The following is a 17,902-nucleotide window of genomic DNA, read 5'->3' on the forward strand; positions in this document are numbered from 1 at the left end:
AGTTAAACATGTGTTGTTGAGTTGTCAGTGATAATTTGCCAGAATATTACCAAAAAATAGTTTGATAAACTGACAACTATTACTTAGGTTATGTACTAAGTCAAGTTAAACTACTGAAGTTTGGGGGCTTTTCTGCTGCAAATAGTTCTAAGAGGTGAGATGCTGCATTTCTAGAATCAGATACATGTTATCCTCCAGATGCCTGTCTTAAAGCTGATATTTTCAAATGATGCATTATAGAAGTTAGAGGCTGTTTTGATCCTGTTTTGTGTTAAAATTGGAACACCGTGTCAGACAAAATCAGTGAAATTATTTTAACTTGCTTTTATTTTGTCAACATGTATTTTGATTTTCCCTTAGGACAAGATCATCTGTTGCCTGAAGCAGAAGAAATAACTATGATTAGTATTCAGCTTGCTGCTAGATTTCTCTTCACCACAGGATTTCACACAAAGAAAATAGTCCGTGGCCCTGCTAGTGATTGGTATCTTGTCTTTTAACAACAATTACAATTTTTGAAGTTTGATGTGTGTTAAAAGATCCCATTTAGTTACATATGACAGTAAAAGGTGTATGTGGTCTGTCTTCTTTTCTTCTCTTCCCAAAATATGTGGTGAAGGTGTGAATGAAAAGGGGAGAAAATCTGAACAGGAATACTGGAGGAAACTGAGCCTTAAAACAAGCTGCTGAGCTGAACAACTTCAAAGTTCTTTTTCAGACAGAGCTTTTGTCTGTCTTTTGATAAAAAGAATAAAGGAGTAGAAGCTGTCGGTAGCAAAAACCAACAGGTTATGTTTTCCTACAAATTCAGAACGGTTTATTCATTGTTTGAGTAGTTCTGAACAACGCTGGTTTGAATCCATTGTGGCAGCTTATACATGTTCTGTTTGTGAAACATATATAGCCTTTGAGACCCTGTTAGCAGAGAGCTTTTTGTATGTTGTTACAGGGCCTGTAATTCAAAGTCATACAAACAGCACAAATCTTACTCACTGCACCACAGCATTTGAGTCTTTAAGCTGGGTTATTTTGTGTTGGGGAGAAGAATGTGGGTTACTACTGGTCAAATTAGAGAGAAAATGTAGTATTCATGGTAACCAGCAGTTTACCTGCTGCTAGTAAGTAGTTGTGTAGTACATGGCAAATACATTCCTCCAATAGCAACTTTCAGAGTAGCTGAGTTACTCCTGTTATTTTAAGACATCAAGCAGAGTTCAAATATTACTGTTGGAAGGAGGACAGAGTCATGCAAGACCTTCCCTGAAACAAATACTTTACTCTGGGTGTTGATTTTTGGTTTGTGTGTTTTTTAGACCTGTAAATGAGAATGTAAATTCCTGTTAGTTTACGTATTTAGTTACCTGTCATACACAGGTCATGAAATCCACCTTGTTCCCTACTACAGAGGGAGTGATGGCTGCCAAAATAGGACCTGCTTTGAGTGTTAGGGAGTTAGGGGTGTGTAATGCAGTCTTAGTTCATAGAGGTGACAGAAGTAAAGTGCTGCAGTTGAATGTTTTCAGTTGAGTATGTGTTTAACTTGTGATTGCTCATAACAGAGTGTCACTACAGGAACTAGTTTATCTCATTGGAAGCATTAATGTTTGGGAACCGCCTTCAACATGTAATTTCTTGAAATTTTGCAAAAGAGCATGTCTGCCAAATTCATTAGCATCTGTGTTTGGTCACAGTCTCAGTTGTGCCGTTCTCTGTTTCAGGTATGATGCATTGTGCATCCTCCTCCGTCACAGCAAGAATGTTCGCTTTTGGTTTGCACACAACGTCCTTTTTAATGTCTCAAACCGCTTCTCCGAGTACCTTCTGGAGTGCCCAAGTGCAGAAGTGAGGGGTGCATTTGCAAAACTTATAGTATTTATTGCACATTTTTCATTGCAAGACGGACCATGTCCATCACCTTTTGCCTCTCCTGGACCTTCCAGTCAGGTATTTAATTTTCTAACAAAAAGATTTTTAAACTTACTTTTTGCTTCTTCATTATAAGCGTTTAATGGTAAATAAATTCTGGAGTAGATCAGTACATCAGTGTTGACTGGAAATCTGTACAGGCCATTTTGCACTGCTTAACATGATGCAACTCTCCGAGTTTATGAGAGAGTTGCTGTCAGGGGGGTTCAGTTTCCCCTCGTCTGTAAGTCTCTGTGAAGAGCAAGCAGTGAGAACTTTGAGTTGTAAGTCTGAAATCTGCAAAATAGAAGTACTGACTTCTTTACTAAAGTAATTTGTAGGGAGGTGAACCCTTGCTTTTCACTTAGAATTTTAAAATAAACAAATAAATAAGCCCTACAAACAAAAATAAACTAACTTAAAACGTGCAGGAGTTCCCAAGTTTTCATCCTGTATCCTGCAACAGTAAAATTGTAACTTTGAGGAGGAGTAGACGGTGAATTGCCTGGTTATACACAGCTGGAACTGACAAACAAAAAAAAGGCCTGCAACTTAATGTAATACTTGTCATAACAATGTTTTTGTTTGGACTCTATTAAAATTCAGAAGATGAACCTTTTTGAGCCTTTTCTTGATCATCTTGATCTTTAATGTCTGCAGTAAGACACTTCCTATATATATGGTTCCCCTTACCTTCTCAGACTGTATTTGCTGTACCCAGCAAAAGAATTTGCATTAAGTTAAAGCTACACAGGCCTTGACAGTGTTTTGTTTCATGAGGTATTTGAGATACACCTGTAGAGGTGATTTGATTAAGTGTTTGAAACTGACAATGGAATTGTCTGTGGATTTCTTGAGTATTTCAGCCTCTCTGTTATTGGAGAAAAAGCCCAGTTAAAAGATTCTGGTATTGAGTGATGGAAGTCTGTACATCTGTCTTACTTTGTGTAAGATACAGAATACCAACTAGGTGCTGGTATTTTGGAGCTTGTATGAATCCCATACCTTTAATCAGTTACCTTTTCTGTCACAGTAGAGTATAAATACATGATACATTCAGTGGCTAACAGTAAAACATTTCTCTTTCCATAGGCTTATGATAACTTAAGTTTAAGTGATCACTTACTGAGAGCGGTACTGAATCTGCTAAGAAGGGAAGTATCTGAGCATGGACGTCACTTGCAGCAGTATTTCAACCTGTTTGTGATGTATGCCAATCTAGGTAAGCCATGGCACACACTGGTTGTTGTTAATGATCCAGTTACAGAGGTAACAGCAGGAGAATCCGGTTTTCCATCCTCAGGCAGATTGTTACCATTGTATGTCTTATACATGCTCCCTGGAGCATCTGTGTTCCTCCCAGTTTGGAGTTTGAGGTTTTAGTCTTCCTGCCATCCTTGGGAGATAAACATGAAAAGCTTGGAGCAATAAGACTGTGTCCTTCTGAGAGAGGGTGAGGGTGAAATTTCATAAAAGGCTGGGCCGTTGCTGTTTATCAGCTCATGCAGAAGTTATGAGTGTCTGCTGGATTACTTTGTGGCTGAGTGTTCAGCAAGTGTATTGGTCCAAATGGAGTTATTTCAGTGTTTCCACACAGGATTGCCACACGCACACATCGAGTTCTAGAAGCTCTTCCAAGTGGATAGGCAATTTAAAAGGAATTTGATTTCCTATCTGTAAAATTAATCTAAGCAATTGTGTTAATTTAATTACACCTGTAATGTCTGTTGCCTTCATATACTTTGCCTACCAAAGCATTCTCTGTCAGCCAAGTTTCACCATAAGCCCCAGAGTAGACTTAATGTCATTACAGAGAAAACAGATGCAATTCTTCTGCTCTGCCTTCTCTTTTCTCCTTTACTGGCTTTTCATAGTCAGTGCCATTGAGGCCTCTGAGTGGGAGAGCACTCTGAAGCCAGGGAAAATATAATTGTATTTGTGGGTCTGATCATTATCACAATCTACTTGCAAAGATAAACCTCAAACTTGGCAGCTGTTCTTGTCTTATTACTGTCACCTGAAGGCTTTTGTGTGGATGTACAGCTCATTCAGCAAAAGCTGCAATAGCATCATTCCTGCAGCACCCCAAGTTCTCTGGAAAAGATCAGGTTGTCTGACATTTTGAGAAATCAAATAGTATATTGTCCACATCAAAGCAAGTGAGTTCTACAAAGGTTCTAACTACAAAACTATCTAACATAAATAAATACCATGAAAAAAACCTCTCAGATTTCTCCTTCTTATCAGAAAGATGGAAGGTAAGGTGCAGTTGTATTTCAGAATAAGAAAAAACTGGAAATGTATGAAAAATTGTGACTTTGAACCAGAATAAGAAACAGAATACAAAATCAGAAGGGACACAGTAAATTTCCTTGTAAGTACTTGTGCAGTCTGTGCAAGGTGTTCTTGCAGTTAAACTAGGGGTATGTTTGAAATTTTTTGGTGGGTTCAGTTTTCGATTAGTTTTGGAGGTTTTCTCATTGACTTTTCTTATTTACACTTACTGCAGAGTATGGCACAGTTAGAAATGTCACACATTTCTAATTGATCTATCTAGGACATAATGGAAAAACAACAAAATCTGCTGGGGGGGGTGTTCATCCTACCCTGGGCCTCACAATAAAAGGATTAATTCACTGTCCAAAAGGCTTCCCTGAGGTTTTGCTGTTAACAAAGACTCTGCTAGTGAGTTACGTAAGTGCTAATGAGCACTGTGAAGAAATTGTAGTAATTTACCACTCTCCTTCAATGTGATTTTTCAGCTAAACATAATTTTCTTGTGCATCATTATTGTTTTGATTATTTTCTTCCTCAAAGTATAAATGGTGATTTAATAAAACCCAGGAACTGAAATGGTTATTTTTCTTTAAAAAAAATTTTAAAATGAAATATTGGCAGTGCCAGAAACAAGGTGTGTTTTTTTTCTCCCCACCCCATAAAGGTGTAGCAGAGAAGACACAGCTTCTGAAACTAAATGTTCCTGCCACCTTCATGCTCGTGGCTCTGGATGAAGGTCCAGGCCCTCCCATTAAGTACCAGTATGCTGAGCTGGGCAAGCTGTACACGGTGGTGTCACAGCTGATCCGCTGCTGCAACGTGTCATCCAGGATGCAGTCCTCTATCAATGGTACAGTGGAGCTTCACTTTTCCTTAGAGTAACTGGCTGTATCAGTAAATGTCTTTTTGTGCATGTTTAGCTGTTATTTGTAAAGTGGAGTAGCTGGAAAAATTTATTCCTTTTGTGTGTAGCAACTCAGTACTGGTTTGCTGTACTAAAAAGCCCAAGACAGAAATCTGTTCTGTATTTTTATGCTGCTTGGTTTATTCCTTAAAGATACAGGAAAGGAACTGACAAGTAAAGCAGGAGGTTGTTGATTACAAAATAATAATGGTTTTAGAATAGTTTAAGCACATTGGAAAGAGTTGATACTTTTATTCTGAGTAAGCAATTAAAATTATATTATGACAGTAATCTGTACAGGAAGTCCACCATTGCAGGCTCTGAGATGGCTAATAATGCTTATCAGGGGGAGATGTGGGTAACTCCTGAATATGATTTGGTGCTTGTTCACACTCAAGATGACAAACAGAAGCCAGCACTTCAATTTATAGAAGATAAAGAATCAGCTAGAAATTGATTAACCACAGTGTAAATCATTAATATCTGAATAGAGTACAATTATTTTTGAGAAATGGTGACAGAACATTGGGCCATGTGGACTTTATAGTCTGTATATGTACACGTTCTGTTAAACATATTTTAGAAAACCTAATTAGAAATCTGTAGAGAAGCTGTTTAATGGCAAACTCATTACAGCTTGATGTGTCAGGCTATAAAGTCAGTAGGCTAGAATGTGCTATAGTGAGATTAATGAACTGAAAATTTTACTGTGCTATAATAAGCTTGAGAATCATTTGGCAGTTTTGATTGGGTTTGTTTCCAGAGCATTACTTGAAGCTTGCACTGGAAAGATATTCTACCTATGAAAAATAATTATATATTCACTGTATTCATAATATTGTACTAAAAAAATTTACTTTGTCTGAACACTACTATGACTACTAATTATGATTACTATTTGCAGAATAAAGTTATGTTTTGCTTTAGCATATTAAGCTAGAAAAGTTTTCCATTGGACTTCTGGGCATCTTCAAAAACAACTCAAACCACTGCAAATTTAGAAACATCAGGAGCAAGTCAACAGTCTTTCCTTACACAAAATGAAGCTTTCTAAATAAGATACATTAATTTTTATATTTTATGTGCATTTTAAAATATTTTATATGTACATTTCTTCTGTACACTCCAGAGATTCAGGTGGGACTGTTCTGATACAGATATTCCTTTGAACACTTTCACACTGTCTGTGGAGTAAAGAGATGTTGTGTCCTTAAAATATGACAGAATTGGGCTGTGTTACACAAGCAGTGAAGCAGATAAATTCAGGAGATAAGAGGATTTCACTGAGGAGACTCAGTGATTTCTCCTCTTGCATATGAACATTTCTCCAGCTGTTCTGCTTTGATTGTCTCTGCATAATCTTAGCAAACAGGGAGAAGCAGCTCCCTCAGGCATAAAGTGTCAAGCTTCACAGTCCTGAAAATTAGTTATTTCATACCAAAGTTCTTTCAAAGAAAGTCAGCTGCTAGGGGCAGATTTGCTTTTTTTTTTTTGCTCCATCTTGTTTTTTGGTGAGTTGCACCAAATTATATTGTGGAGTGACTACACTGGAAGTACTTCAGTACCTTTTAATCTGTAATAACTGTTTGTTCCAGGTAATCCCCCACTTGCCAACCCTTATGGTGATCCTAACTTATCTCAGCCTATAATGGCACTTCAGCAGAATGTAGCAGACATTCTGTTTGTGAGAACTAGTTATGTGAAGAAAATCATTGAAGACTGCAGCAACTCTGAAGAGACCATCAAGTTACTTCGTTTCTGCTGTTGGGAGAATCCTCAGTTCTCCTCCACAGTCCTCAGTGAACTACTTTGGCAGGTAAAAACAGAAAGCCAGGAGAAAGATGGAAATATAAATGTGTATGATGCAAAATTCTGTACTTCTGTATGAGTGTTGTGTCAAATACTGAATGAGTGCTTGATAAATGAACATTGCTTGAGGTGGCACCCTCTGTCAGTGCTGACACTCTTGGGTCTGTACATCATGTTGGAGTAGTAAGAGAAGTCCTTTTATGAGTAGGAAAGCAATCAACCTTTAACGAGTCAGGAGTGCTCTGGTAAGGGTGGAATGTCAGCTGTGGTGGTCTTTATGTATTCCAAGAGCATCTCCTAAAGGCTTTCTGTCACTGTCCATAGAAGAGCTTCTTAATTATATGGAAAGTTAGAAAAATGTCTTAAGATCTCCCTTGTATTTATTTCAAGTATGTTCTTAAGGTTCTTTTCTACAAGTTTGCAGAACATACTTGGCTTCAGACTCAGCAAAGAATCTTTGAGTCTGTCTTATATTTCCTTTCTAATCTCTGTAAGATCAGTCACCCTTTTCCACTCCAATTTTTGACTTGTGTTAGCACATCTTTATATTTGCCCATTTTTCTTCACGTAAACATCACATTTTTCTGTGTCCTTTTGTTTGGCACTTGAAAGAATCATAATAAAAATGTCTTTACTGATACTTTGCCAGCCATATGTTTTACATTTTAGGATAACCTTTGAAGATAACCTATGAACACATTGCCTAAAAGTAGAAATAACAGTGAAAAGTGCCATTTTGTAGTTGTGGTTTTTTAGAGGTATTTTTAAAGGTAGTTTCTTCAGCATCTCATTCTTGGGGCTTCAAATCAACTGTGTTTGAAAGACATGAGGAAACATTTTGTCCCTTACATAATCTAATTTATTTAAAAGCAAAATAAAAATTGAACAAAATCACAACCCCCAAAATTCCTACCACAATCAATACTTTTGAGAAAAGAAGTCTTGAATCTTGAAATATCCATTAAATTACAGAAAACTACTTCAAATTACTTGTGTTCTTGTACTGCACCATGTACATTGCAGTGATTCAAGGAATGCTTTCTTATGTTCTCTACATTTGCACTTTCAGGTTGCATATTCATACACGTATGAGCTTCGACCTTATTTGGATCTGCTTCTGCAAATCCTGTTAATTGAGGACTCTTGGCAAACTCACAGGTCAGTATTTGCCTCTCTGTTTATAATTCAATATTGTTTTGTACAGATTGTTTTTCTAGTGGTTCTGTTGCTAATCCTTCGAAGAGGTTTGTTTTAAATAGATCCTAAATCAAAACACTCAAATAAAGCATTTTTTCTTGGTTTTATATGAAAACCTCAGTTCATACAATTTTTGACCTTCCTTACTATTGAGAAATTTGCTACTTATTCTTATAAAGCCAAGATTTTTCATATAGAAGACAACGTTCAGTTTAGGCTGAACTTACCAGTGTTTCCTCTGAGGTGCTTGAATGGGTTCTGAGAAACATCCCCTCTGGAGGGTCAGTGTTATCCTGGTCCTGCTGAGGAGCACATCAGTTCTGGGAATGATACCAAGACATGCATAAAGTCTGAATGTGGGAGAAAAGTGCATTTCATACAGAAGTTTTCTCTGTGATCACATTTCAACAGAATTTTAGCTTCAACATATTATGTATCAATCAGTTTAAAACCTAGTTTCTATATGTCTACAGAATAAAGTTTTTCAAAGTTGAGATTAAAAACATGTAATTATTGAAAATACTGGCTATTGGTGAGAGTAATCAATTCTTCAGAAGTTTTATATAAAACCAGTAGATAACACAGAATAAATGTCATCAACATGCTGCCTGTCAGTATTTAAAAATGCCACTGTTTCATAATAAATGGTTATAGGTAGTATTGCATTTACTAAATCATTTACAACTATGGACATTTAAGATACTGGGAGTAAGAGCACCCTTGCTGTGTGCAGGTGTGGGAGTGGCTCCTGTCCCTCACCTCTGGCAGTGGCTGATCTTCCAGGATGTTCAGTTGCCTGACCTTCGTTTAGAAGGGACCCAGAGGGAGTGGTGGTTTGGCTTAACCACACTCCAAAATAGGACAACTGAGTTGTAGGGATTTCTTTGTTTGCTTTAGAGGAATTACAATTTAGGAAAGTGAGAGAAATACCCTTTACACAACAGGCTCTCCAGTTTTGCATATGTATGTGTATGTCATGCAGTTTGCTTGTATGCCTGATAAACAAATACTTCTGTAAGATGAATGCTGGAGGATGGGCATCCCTAGCAGATAGGAAGTAAAATAGTGTAATTTTTAGGGTTGAACTGCAGGCAAGAAGTCAGTAAATGGTTGTTGTGGGTAATGCTGCATTTGACTTAACAGGGTATGAAGGGGATTGGATGTTGTGGTGTGGCTTCCCTGGAGAAGTGCATCACTCCACACTCAAGGTTGCAGTCTCAGCAGTAGCACTGCTGTATGGAATTGTGTTAGGCTTCAGCAGAGGGGCAGCTGCAGACATCCACTGGGTCTGTCCTGTTCTAGAGTTTGCTGTGACAACCGGAGGTTAAATGATCTTTGTCTCCTTTAAAAAAAAAAAAAAACTAAAACAACAAATGACCACCAAACAAACAGTGAAACTGTCCCTGGTAAATGATGACCTGTAACTCCTGGAAAACAAACATCTGACCTCGGGCAGTGTCTGTCCCTCAGTGCTCCTGTCCTCTGGTACTGCCAGATCGCTGCTACTGTTCCTTGGCATCAGACCCACTCTCCTAAATTTGTCTTGATGTGACACGGTCAAGTGCTGAGTTTGGGATAATAATGTTCCCAGTGCTATTAAGTTATAAAGGCTGAAGTCAAGCTCATCATTGCTTTATGGATGGTGCCTGGGCTGGTGGCTGCCTGCAGGCTCTTCACTGCCTGTGCCAGGCTGTGAGGGAAGGGGACAGTTGCTTTTCCAACCCTCAGTGTAGATGTTTGAGACTTTTATCCCTAAGCCAAAAATATGTCAGTTCTCAGTTTTTGCACAGTTTCAAGGTGGCAGTTAATTCCTCTACCCCCTGTCTGAGAGCAGAAGGCACAGAAGCTGGGCTTAGCTCCAGAAAATGCCCCCTCAGTACCTTATCCCCATGCACAAATATATACTGGTTCCTCTTCAGAGGAACTGCATGGAAAAGGTGCATCTTTGAGAAATGTAACTAAGTGTAAGTAACATTCTGTTGAGGATTTAACTGTTCAGTTCTGTAAGGACCTATTGGGTTAACAGGGCTATTTTGTAACTGCAGTAGATACTGTTAAATTAAGTAATAAAAATTAACCAGGGACAGCTGCTTACTGTGATTAGAATTAATAATATTTTTATGTATCTTGTTCAGTTAGTTTAACTACTACCAAACTTGCTAAAAATATAAGTTATGTATATGATATGTCAAGTTAGGTTTCTGATTTAAAGAAAAACCTCTTGACTAACAGAAGTCAGAACACAAGCCATCCTGTTTATAAATACATTCTAAGTGGAGCCTAAATTCATATACCAAAACTCTTTAACACTTGAAGTTTTGTTGTTGTTTGGTTTGTTTTTTTGTAGGATTCACAATGCACTTAAGGGAATCCCGGATGACAGGGATGGACTCTTTGACACCATTCAGCGCTCGAAGAATCATTATCAGAAGAGAGCTTACCAGTGTATAAAGTGCATGGTGGCTCTCTTCAGCAACTGTCCTGTAGCTTACCAGATCCTTCAGGTGACACCTTGCATTCTGTTTCTTCCTGCTTTTTTATCTCAGTTCTGTGTTTAAAAACAAAAAAAACCCCCACTATTACTCAGTTTTTATCACCTCAGTGCAATTACAAGTTCCAGGTACAACTCACTTGAACCTTCCTGTATCAGAAGGTCAGTATATGACTGAAAGCAGTTTGGTTAAATTCACCCTCATGGTTCTGTGATGCAGCTGCAAATCCACAGACTTCATTTCAAATTTGAAGTTTTCTTTGTGCAAAAAGGGAGATTTGGGGTCTCTTAAAGCAGCGGCAGATGGGTTGGTGGTCTGTTCTCTAATAGCTGATATATTGGGAAGGGAAATCATTCTGTTTTCAAGATGAAAGGAAATAATTCTGAATTGTTAATTTCCCATCTGCAGAGCAATGGCGATTTGAAGAGAAAATGGACCTGGGCAGTGGAGTGGCTTGGAGATGAGCTTGAGCGCCGACCATACACCGGCAATCCTCAGTACACCTACAACAACTGGTCTCCACCCATACAGAGCAATGAAACATCAAACGGCTACTTCCTAGAGAGGTCACACAGTGCTAGAATGACTCTTGCAAAGGCTTGTGAACTCTGCCCAGAGGAGGTAAAGAATTAATTTGACTTCAGTAAAAAATTTGGGTAAAGTGCTTCAGTAAATAATTAACCTTAGCAACAGTCTCTGGGTCATTAAAGGTAACGCATTTCATAAGTATTTTATCAATACAGTTGTTTATTTTTGTTTTCATTTGCATACTCCTTTGTGTTCTCAGCTTTTATTACTGTTCTAGTAGGCATCTGTCACTTAGAGAATTGGCAGCACAGAACTGAAATTGACCACTTAAAGTAGATTATGAATGGATCTGTATTTCCAATGATGCGTGACAGGAGAATTTTATTTAGTACAATACAAACTATAGGTGACACCATGGAGTGGAATTTTTCTCAAAGCATGTCTGAAACAACCACTTCCATGTAGATTGGTTCTGGATAGAATAACTGTAATATGTTTTACCTGTGTAAATTAAACATTTTTTCAAACTTCAGGAACCAGATGATCCTGATGCCCCAGATGAACATGAGTCTTCTCCACCTGAAGATGCCCCACTGTATCCCCATTCACCTGGTTCCCAGTACCAACAGGTAAAAGCTCTGAGTTTGAACCATTTATTCAGAGTTTCAGGTTTGGATTTTTTAGCATTTATGGTAACTTAAATTACAGGCATTTAGCCAGAAACATATTGTTGTCAAATATCAGACTTGGAGGATAAAGGTACACCTCCATTTTGCCAGCAGCAGTTTCACCATCAGAGCTTCAGGGGAGGATTTTATGAGATCAGGGATTAATCTCTCACAGAATGAGCAGAGGGACTGATGTCATCACAGTGACTGAATGTGATTCTGTCATATTTATTGACACTGATAATATTTAGTGAGTTGCTTTCTTGTTTTCAAATATAAAATCAAGCCTCAAGCCCTGAATTTCAGTTTGGATATATGGAAGGCTTTTGGAAAAAAGCAGATGCCTTTGTGCTGTGAACACTGATCTCTAAATCTTAAGTACATAATAAATTCTATATATGTTCTTATGTTAAATTCCTGCTTTGTTAATATTTTCCAGAGGAAAGCCAGATCTGAAAGAAATCATAACTAGGGTTTTTTTAACTGAATTGGCTAGTCACTAGATCCCTCAGTTAGTTGCCATTTTTTGTTCCAATTAATTTTATATATTCCAAATCTGCTAATTTAATTTCCTTTCCTGCCCAAATCCGTTTTCCCCTCCATCTTGCTTTCCTTACTTGATGTTCTCAGCAGAGCAGTTGGTAAGTCATGCAGATTTTCCCACTCCTTTCTGAGCTCCCAAGTTCAGACACATTCTATAACCTCACCATTACCCGTGTGATGTGTTCACTTTCTTGCAAGAGAGCATTTCTCACTAACACACACAATCTTCATATTCCTGGTTTCTCCACAAACTCTGCAAAGCAGTAGATAAATGAGGTGTTTTTGTTGGCCAGATCTGTGTATGACTCTTCAAATTGGGGCAGAGCATCTGTAGAAAACTGCTGGTCTAGATTTCACTCAGTTCTGTAACATTGAAAAACTAAAGTGTGCTCCATAAATAGAGGTGTGCTTTTCCCATTGTTTTAGGAAATAAATCAAACTGGTTGAATCTGTTAATAAAATGTATGCACAGTTTAACGTGGCAGCACATGGGCAACCTCTTCTCCTTTTTTTTCTTTCTTGCTGCTTTTGCTTTGCATGTAACTGTTTGTTACTCAAAAGCTGAAATTACTATTTCAACTGATCTTGTATCTTTACAAGTTGGGTGTTTCTTTACCTTCTTTGTAAATCAGAAAGGTAAGTGAAAGGTGTGGATCAGGAATGAAAGAGCTCAGATGTGTGTTCATACAGAAGAGGTTTGGTGTGCCTGAGGATCCTGTTCAGTGGCCTGAATGGAAAGGGGCACAGCAGCGAGTGAGAAACAGCCCCAAGTGTTAAAGCCCCTTTAAACTGTTGCTGCTCTCTTGCAGAATAACCACGTGCATGGACAGCCATACACGGGCCCGGCAGCACATCACATGAACAACCCTCAGAGAACTGGCCAACGAGCACAAGAAAACTACGAAGGCAGTGAAGAAGTTTCCCCGCCTCAGACAAAAGATTAGTGAAATGCACATAATCAATTAACTTGCTCCATCAAGACTGTGCACCCAGGCCTTACAGTCCAACCTTTCTCTGTGTCTGGCTAATATTTAAAACTAGAAAAACTATTCCTAATCAACATGGAGTGGAGAGTCTATTCACTGTCTTATCTGCAGAAAATTGCTGTCAATATATAACCCGCCTGCAGTGGAAAGTGTATAGTGTTTTGTAATAAATGGCCTGATGCTAATGTGTAAATGGCAAAGGTGTATATAGTATATTAATGTTTGACTGTTAATTCTTGAGCAAGAAACATTTTTTTTTGTCTTGATGAGACTCACAGATCTACAAAAAGAAAAAAATAATTTCTTGATATATCTGCTGCGCTCTGCAACCAGTGTTGCCTGCCTCATGGCAGTTGGATCAACTCCTTTACGAAAAAGCCTATCCATGTCAACCACAAAAATAGTTTCATGTTAATTCTTTGCCACTGGAGTCGATTTTACTATGAGCAACGTAATGGCTGGTAACCTTTTAATTATTTGGTTGATGTGGAAAATTGGTGATGTAACATTGTTTCTAGATCTTTTTTCATTGCCTTTTTCATTCTGGTATTAGGTTAATCACTTTGAAGCTATAGTTATGCTGTAACATTTAGCATGGCTTCACACCAAGTTAGTGTAGCCAATGAGGGGAAAAAAAAACAAAAACAAAAACAAACGTGACAGCAGTTGTCCCAATGTGACAACTGTGTTGCTCAGAACTTTTTCTTCTTACACCTAGACTTTAAAATGGGGAGGGAAAATGTGACAAACAAGTGGTTTTCAGTTTCACATATGTTCCTCACATCTGATGTTTGACAGTTCTCTCTCTGGGTGGGATAAAGAACACTTAGTTTTCAGTAATAGGAATTTAAAAGATTTAAAACAAATATGCAAAAATTTGCTATGCCAGGATGCCTGGAGCATAATAGACTGTATTTGGTGTGCTTGTTTTGTTTCTTTGGTAGAGCTTATTAGATAAACTTCTAACACTTTCCTTCTACTGCATCCCAGTGAAGTGGAAGTCAACAAAATCACAGAGTACTTGTGAGTGCCACTGCACCAAGTTAACTTGCTGGTTTTCTGCTCGTTCACAGTTCTACTTGAAAGCGAGAATTGTCTTAGCTCTTTATCCATTATAAAGAAAATCTTAACATTAGAAGCAGGGTTTAAATATAAAAGAAACTACTGGTTAGTCAAATACAATTCTGAGGTATCTCTATTCCAGAATAAACATTTGTTTAAAGACTTAAAGAATCGCATCAGTAAATACTGTATTTAAATGAAAATTGGTAACTTGAATGTGTGTAATTTTTTTGGAACCTGTCTAAAAACCAAATACCCCTGCAAAACAGATACAGCCCACCCTATACTATTTAAATATTTTGCTGTTTTATTTTATAGAAATTATTTTGCTGAATTCACAAATAGATTTGATTTAAGAAGAATGTTTTGTCCTGTGGTGTGTGTTGTTTTTTGGGGTTTTGTTTTTTAATGGACTGCACAGAAAGGTGAATTCTGTGCAGTGGCACTATGCTGAATTCTGGAACAACAGTCACATTGAGATTCTGTGCACAAAAAAAACAACAATTGGCCCTTAAGAATAAAACAATTAGGACAATTACACTGTAAAAGTTTCTTAATGTGATTTATCTTGTACTTTTTGTATGTTTTTATATATACATATATATATTTAAGAGCACAAGCTTGATGGTGTTTTTTACAAATGAGTTGATAGAAACAAAGCTGCTTATCAAATTAAAGGTCTGTAGTTTTGAAATGAACAATGGCAAATCCAGTTGCAAGTGCATTCTTAGGCATTTAGTGTAACAAGGGAGGGACACAGAAGATTTTTGAATATGCTGTGTAGCGATGATCACTTTTATGCTTCCATGTTTTTCCTAGTGCTCCAGTTAATTCAGATTTTTTCATAGATTTTTGGTAACACCATTTTACCTGGACTTCAGAAATTTGAATAAAGTGTTCCCATTTGTGTTTGGGGATGCTTGTTGGAGGTTTTAACTAAAAAAAATTCTACCCTGAGTTCTCAAGTTGAAATAGTTCATATTTATTTGGACCAGTAATTGTTAAACAAGCTATCTCAGAGGCAATTATTATGTATTTTTTACTATATAGGTAAAGTATATAATGTGCTAGTTCAGCCTTGCCAAACGTGTTTGCTTTTAATAGTGCAATGATTGTAGAGACATGTCAAACCTGTGACACTTTAAGGCTGTGGCTCCTTCAGCCATCCCCTCCCCTGTCCCTGAGCTGGGAATGGCTGCACTGGCACTCGTTTTTCAGGCAGCAAATTGGGAATATTGTGCATCTTTGTGACATGAAGAAGGATAAACCTGTCCTGTTTGCTGCAGCTGCTGCTTTTAGACAGGTGTAAGGTGCAATGTTTCCTTCGCTCTGGGCAAAACAATTTTGAATTGTACTTAAATACTGTAAAAGCAAAAAGTTTGATATGCATGTTCCTGTTGCAGCATTTTGGCAGGTGGTTTTCAGGCGATACACCTGGTGATACCTCGTTGGTGATGGCACACACTTTAAAGCAGTCGTCCTCAAAGTGCCTAAAGATTAATTCCCCATCACTGATTTCAGTCTCTTTTTCTGTTTAGAACAATTTCTAGGGAATCTCTGGTCTTCCATAAAACGAGCCAATAAATAGTGAAGCAATTCCTCGTGTTCCTGGCAGTGTAACGTGGGATACACAGAAACTGAAAACCCATAGGGGATGTTAAATGGGGTTTGATGTGTAGTTTGACCTCGGGGGAAATCCATAACCTTACTTTACTACACAGAATTTCTCCCTCTTGTGCATTTGGATTGTGGTTGTTTAGTGACTAAAATAAGCTTTTTAACACCTGCTGCTGTCAGTGTTAAAAATAGTACAGCCATATATCAAAGTAATTCAGTCACTGTTGGTGTATCAGTAAATGTGCTGCGTTTCAGTCACAGAGTTGGACACCTGCACCTGTGTTACCCCTTGGACAACAAGGAGTTGGCTCAGGGTTCAGTCAGAGCTTGTTTGTCCTGCAGGACCTGATCTCGTGGTGATGGACAAGCAGAACAGGACTCTGCTTGACTTGGAATTTTTCACATTATTCTCCCTGCTGACTACCAGCTATGAAAATTTGAGTTTTCTGTTTTTCAGGCTGGTGTATCTTGCTGAAATGGAGCCAGAAAGAAATTAAATTCCCCAATGACGTTTCTCTTTTTTTCAAAGGAAACTTCAGACAACATGAGAGATTTGTGTTACAATAATTGCTGTTAATGCCTTCTCAGCCACTTTGTTGTGCCTAGCTTGTGTGTTTTAGCATATGTGTCATGAAAAAGCACTTACGGTTCCAAAACTTCCTATATATTTCCTGAGTTGCAGGAGGGAGTGAGATTAGCCATTCTGCCAAAGCTAAAATGGGCAAAATTTGGCTGCTGTAGCAATTTACTCCATTTTTGGTTTAAATAAATTTTGTCTACCTCTGAGTCTTTTGCCATAAATGAATAGGCTGATAAACTGTGTCAGGGCAAAGTGGCTCAATGTTTTTGTTGGTGTGAGTTGCAGTTACTGGGCGTTGCAGGGAGGCTTCCACTGCAATGGATCTAACTTCAAATGAAAGCTGAAGACTGACTATAGAAATTAGGGGAACAAGTGGCATGTTAGGGAATTTGCAGAGTAACAAATTAAGTGTTTAAATATCCTAGCTAAACCTTACTAGTCCACACTTGCAAATCCACATTGAAAGCAAATTCTTCCCAGTGATGAAAGACACACATCTTAATTTTTGGAATGGTGGGATGCTGATGCTGACCTCACATTTGTGGCCCTTCTTCAGCACAGTGTAATCAGGAAAACAGTAATTTTGGCTCCCCATCTTTTTCCTTTTCATGCCCTCCATCATGATATCACTTTTTTCACAACTATGAGGTCTTGGGAATAAAGTCCTGCCTTCTACAGAGCCGGGCAGGACAGGCTTTCTGGAAGCAGTAGGAGCTGCCTTGTACCCCCCATGTGCTGCAGGAACAGAGCAAGGGGGAGGGAGCCCAGCTGCTTCCTCCTGCAGGGATTTCTGATCCTCTTCCAGGTGGTCTCACAGGGAAGATGACAGCAAGCACCTCTTTGAAGCCCAGTGCATGTTTTTTCCTGGCTTGCAGCTGGGATCAGAGTACCCTGAAGCAGTGACAGCTGTGTGTGCCCTCCGTGCCATTCCAGGGTGTCCATGTCCCTGCCTTCTCGTGGTCTTTGGGGATTGTCGTGCCAGTCACTGACACTGAGACTTGCCCTCCATTCCGGACTGGACAGCTCTGCTGTGCTGGAGGGGCTTTAACCCAACCCCAGCACTGCCACTTGTCACGCTGTGGAGCTCTGTAAGGTTTATACCATAATGCCCTTTTATTTCCAGGTCAGCCCCCTTGGGGTGACTGTTTTAAGTGTCCAGTAGCCACTCCTTGGTCCTTTTCTAGCAGAGCAAGTGCTCAGTCCCACCCCTGCAGGGTGTGTGAGGGTAGGCTGGTGGTGGAACTGTGTTCATGTAGTTTCCAGCTGTTAAATTCAAAGGTCCTCATCCTGTCATCTGATTTTCTGATGCAAGTTGTGGTGGATCCCTGGATTTC

General features: G+C 38.6%; 1 protein-coding gene across 2 annotated transcripts in view; it reads left to right on the forward strand.

Annotated features, from left to right (window-relative positions):
• The window catches only part of USP9X (ubiquitin specific peptidase 9 X-linked), a 102,624-nt gene extending 87,891 nt beyond the window's left edge, over positions 1-14,733 (forward strand). For both annotated transcript variants that reach the window (XM_071565605.1, XM_071565597.1), the window contains exons 36-45: positions 361-484; positions 1,719-1,944; positions 2,998-3,127; positions 4,847-5,032; positions 6,682-6,902; positions 7,965-8,053; positions 10,440-10,596; positions 10,993-11,205; positions 11,646-11,741; positions 13,133-14,733. In XM_071565605.1, coding sequence (XP_071421706.1) covers positions 361-484; positions 1,719-1,944; positions 2,998-3,127; positions 4,847-5,032; positions 6,682-6,902; positions 7,965-8,053; positions 10,440-10,596; positions 10,993-11,205; positions 11,646-11,741; positions 13,133-13,267 — 1,577 coding nt within the window. In that variant the 3' untranslated portion in view covers positions 13,268-14,733. The remainder of the gene's footprint in view (positions 1-360; positions 485-1,718; positions 1,945-2,997; positions 3,128-4,846; positions 5,033-6,681; positions 6,903-7,964; positions 8,054-10,439; positions 10,597-10,992; positions 11,206-11,645; positions 11,742-13,132) is intronic.
• The last annotated feature ends 3,169 nt before the right edge of the window (positions 14,734-17,902 follow it).

The sequence above is a fragment of the Pithys albifrons genome, chromosome 1 (assembly GCF_047495875.1).
Source record: "Pithys albifrons albifrons isolate INPA30051 chromosome 1, PitAlb_v1, whole genome shotgun sequence".
Taxonomy (NCBI): domain Eukaryota; kingdom Metazoa; phylum Chordata; class Aves; order Passeriformes; family Thamnophilidae; genus Pithys; species Pithys albifrons.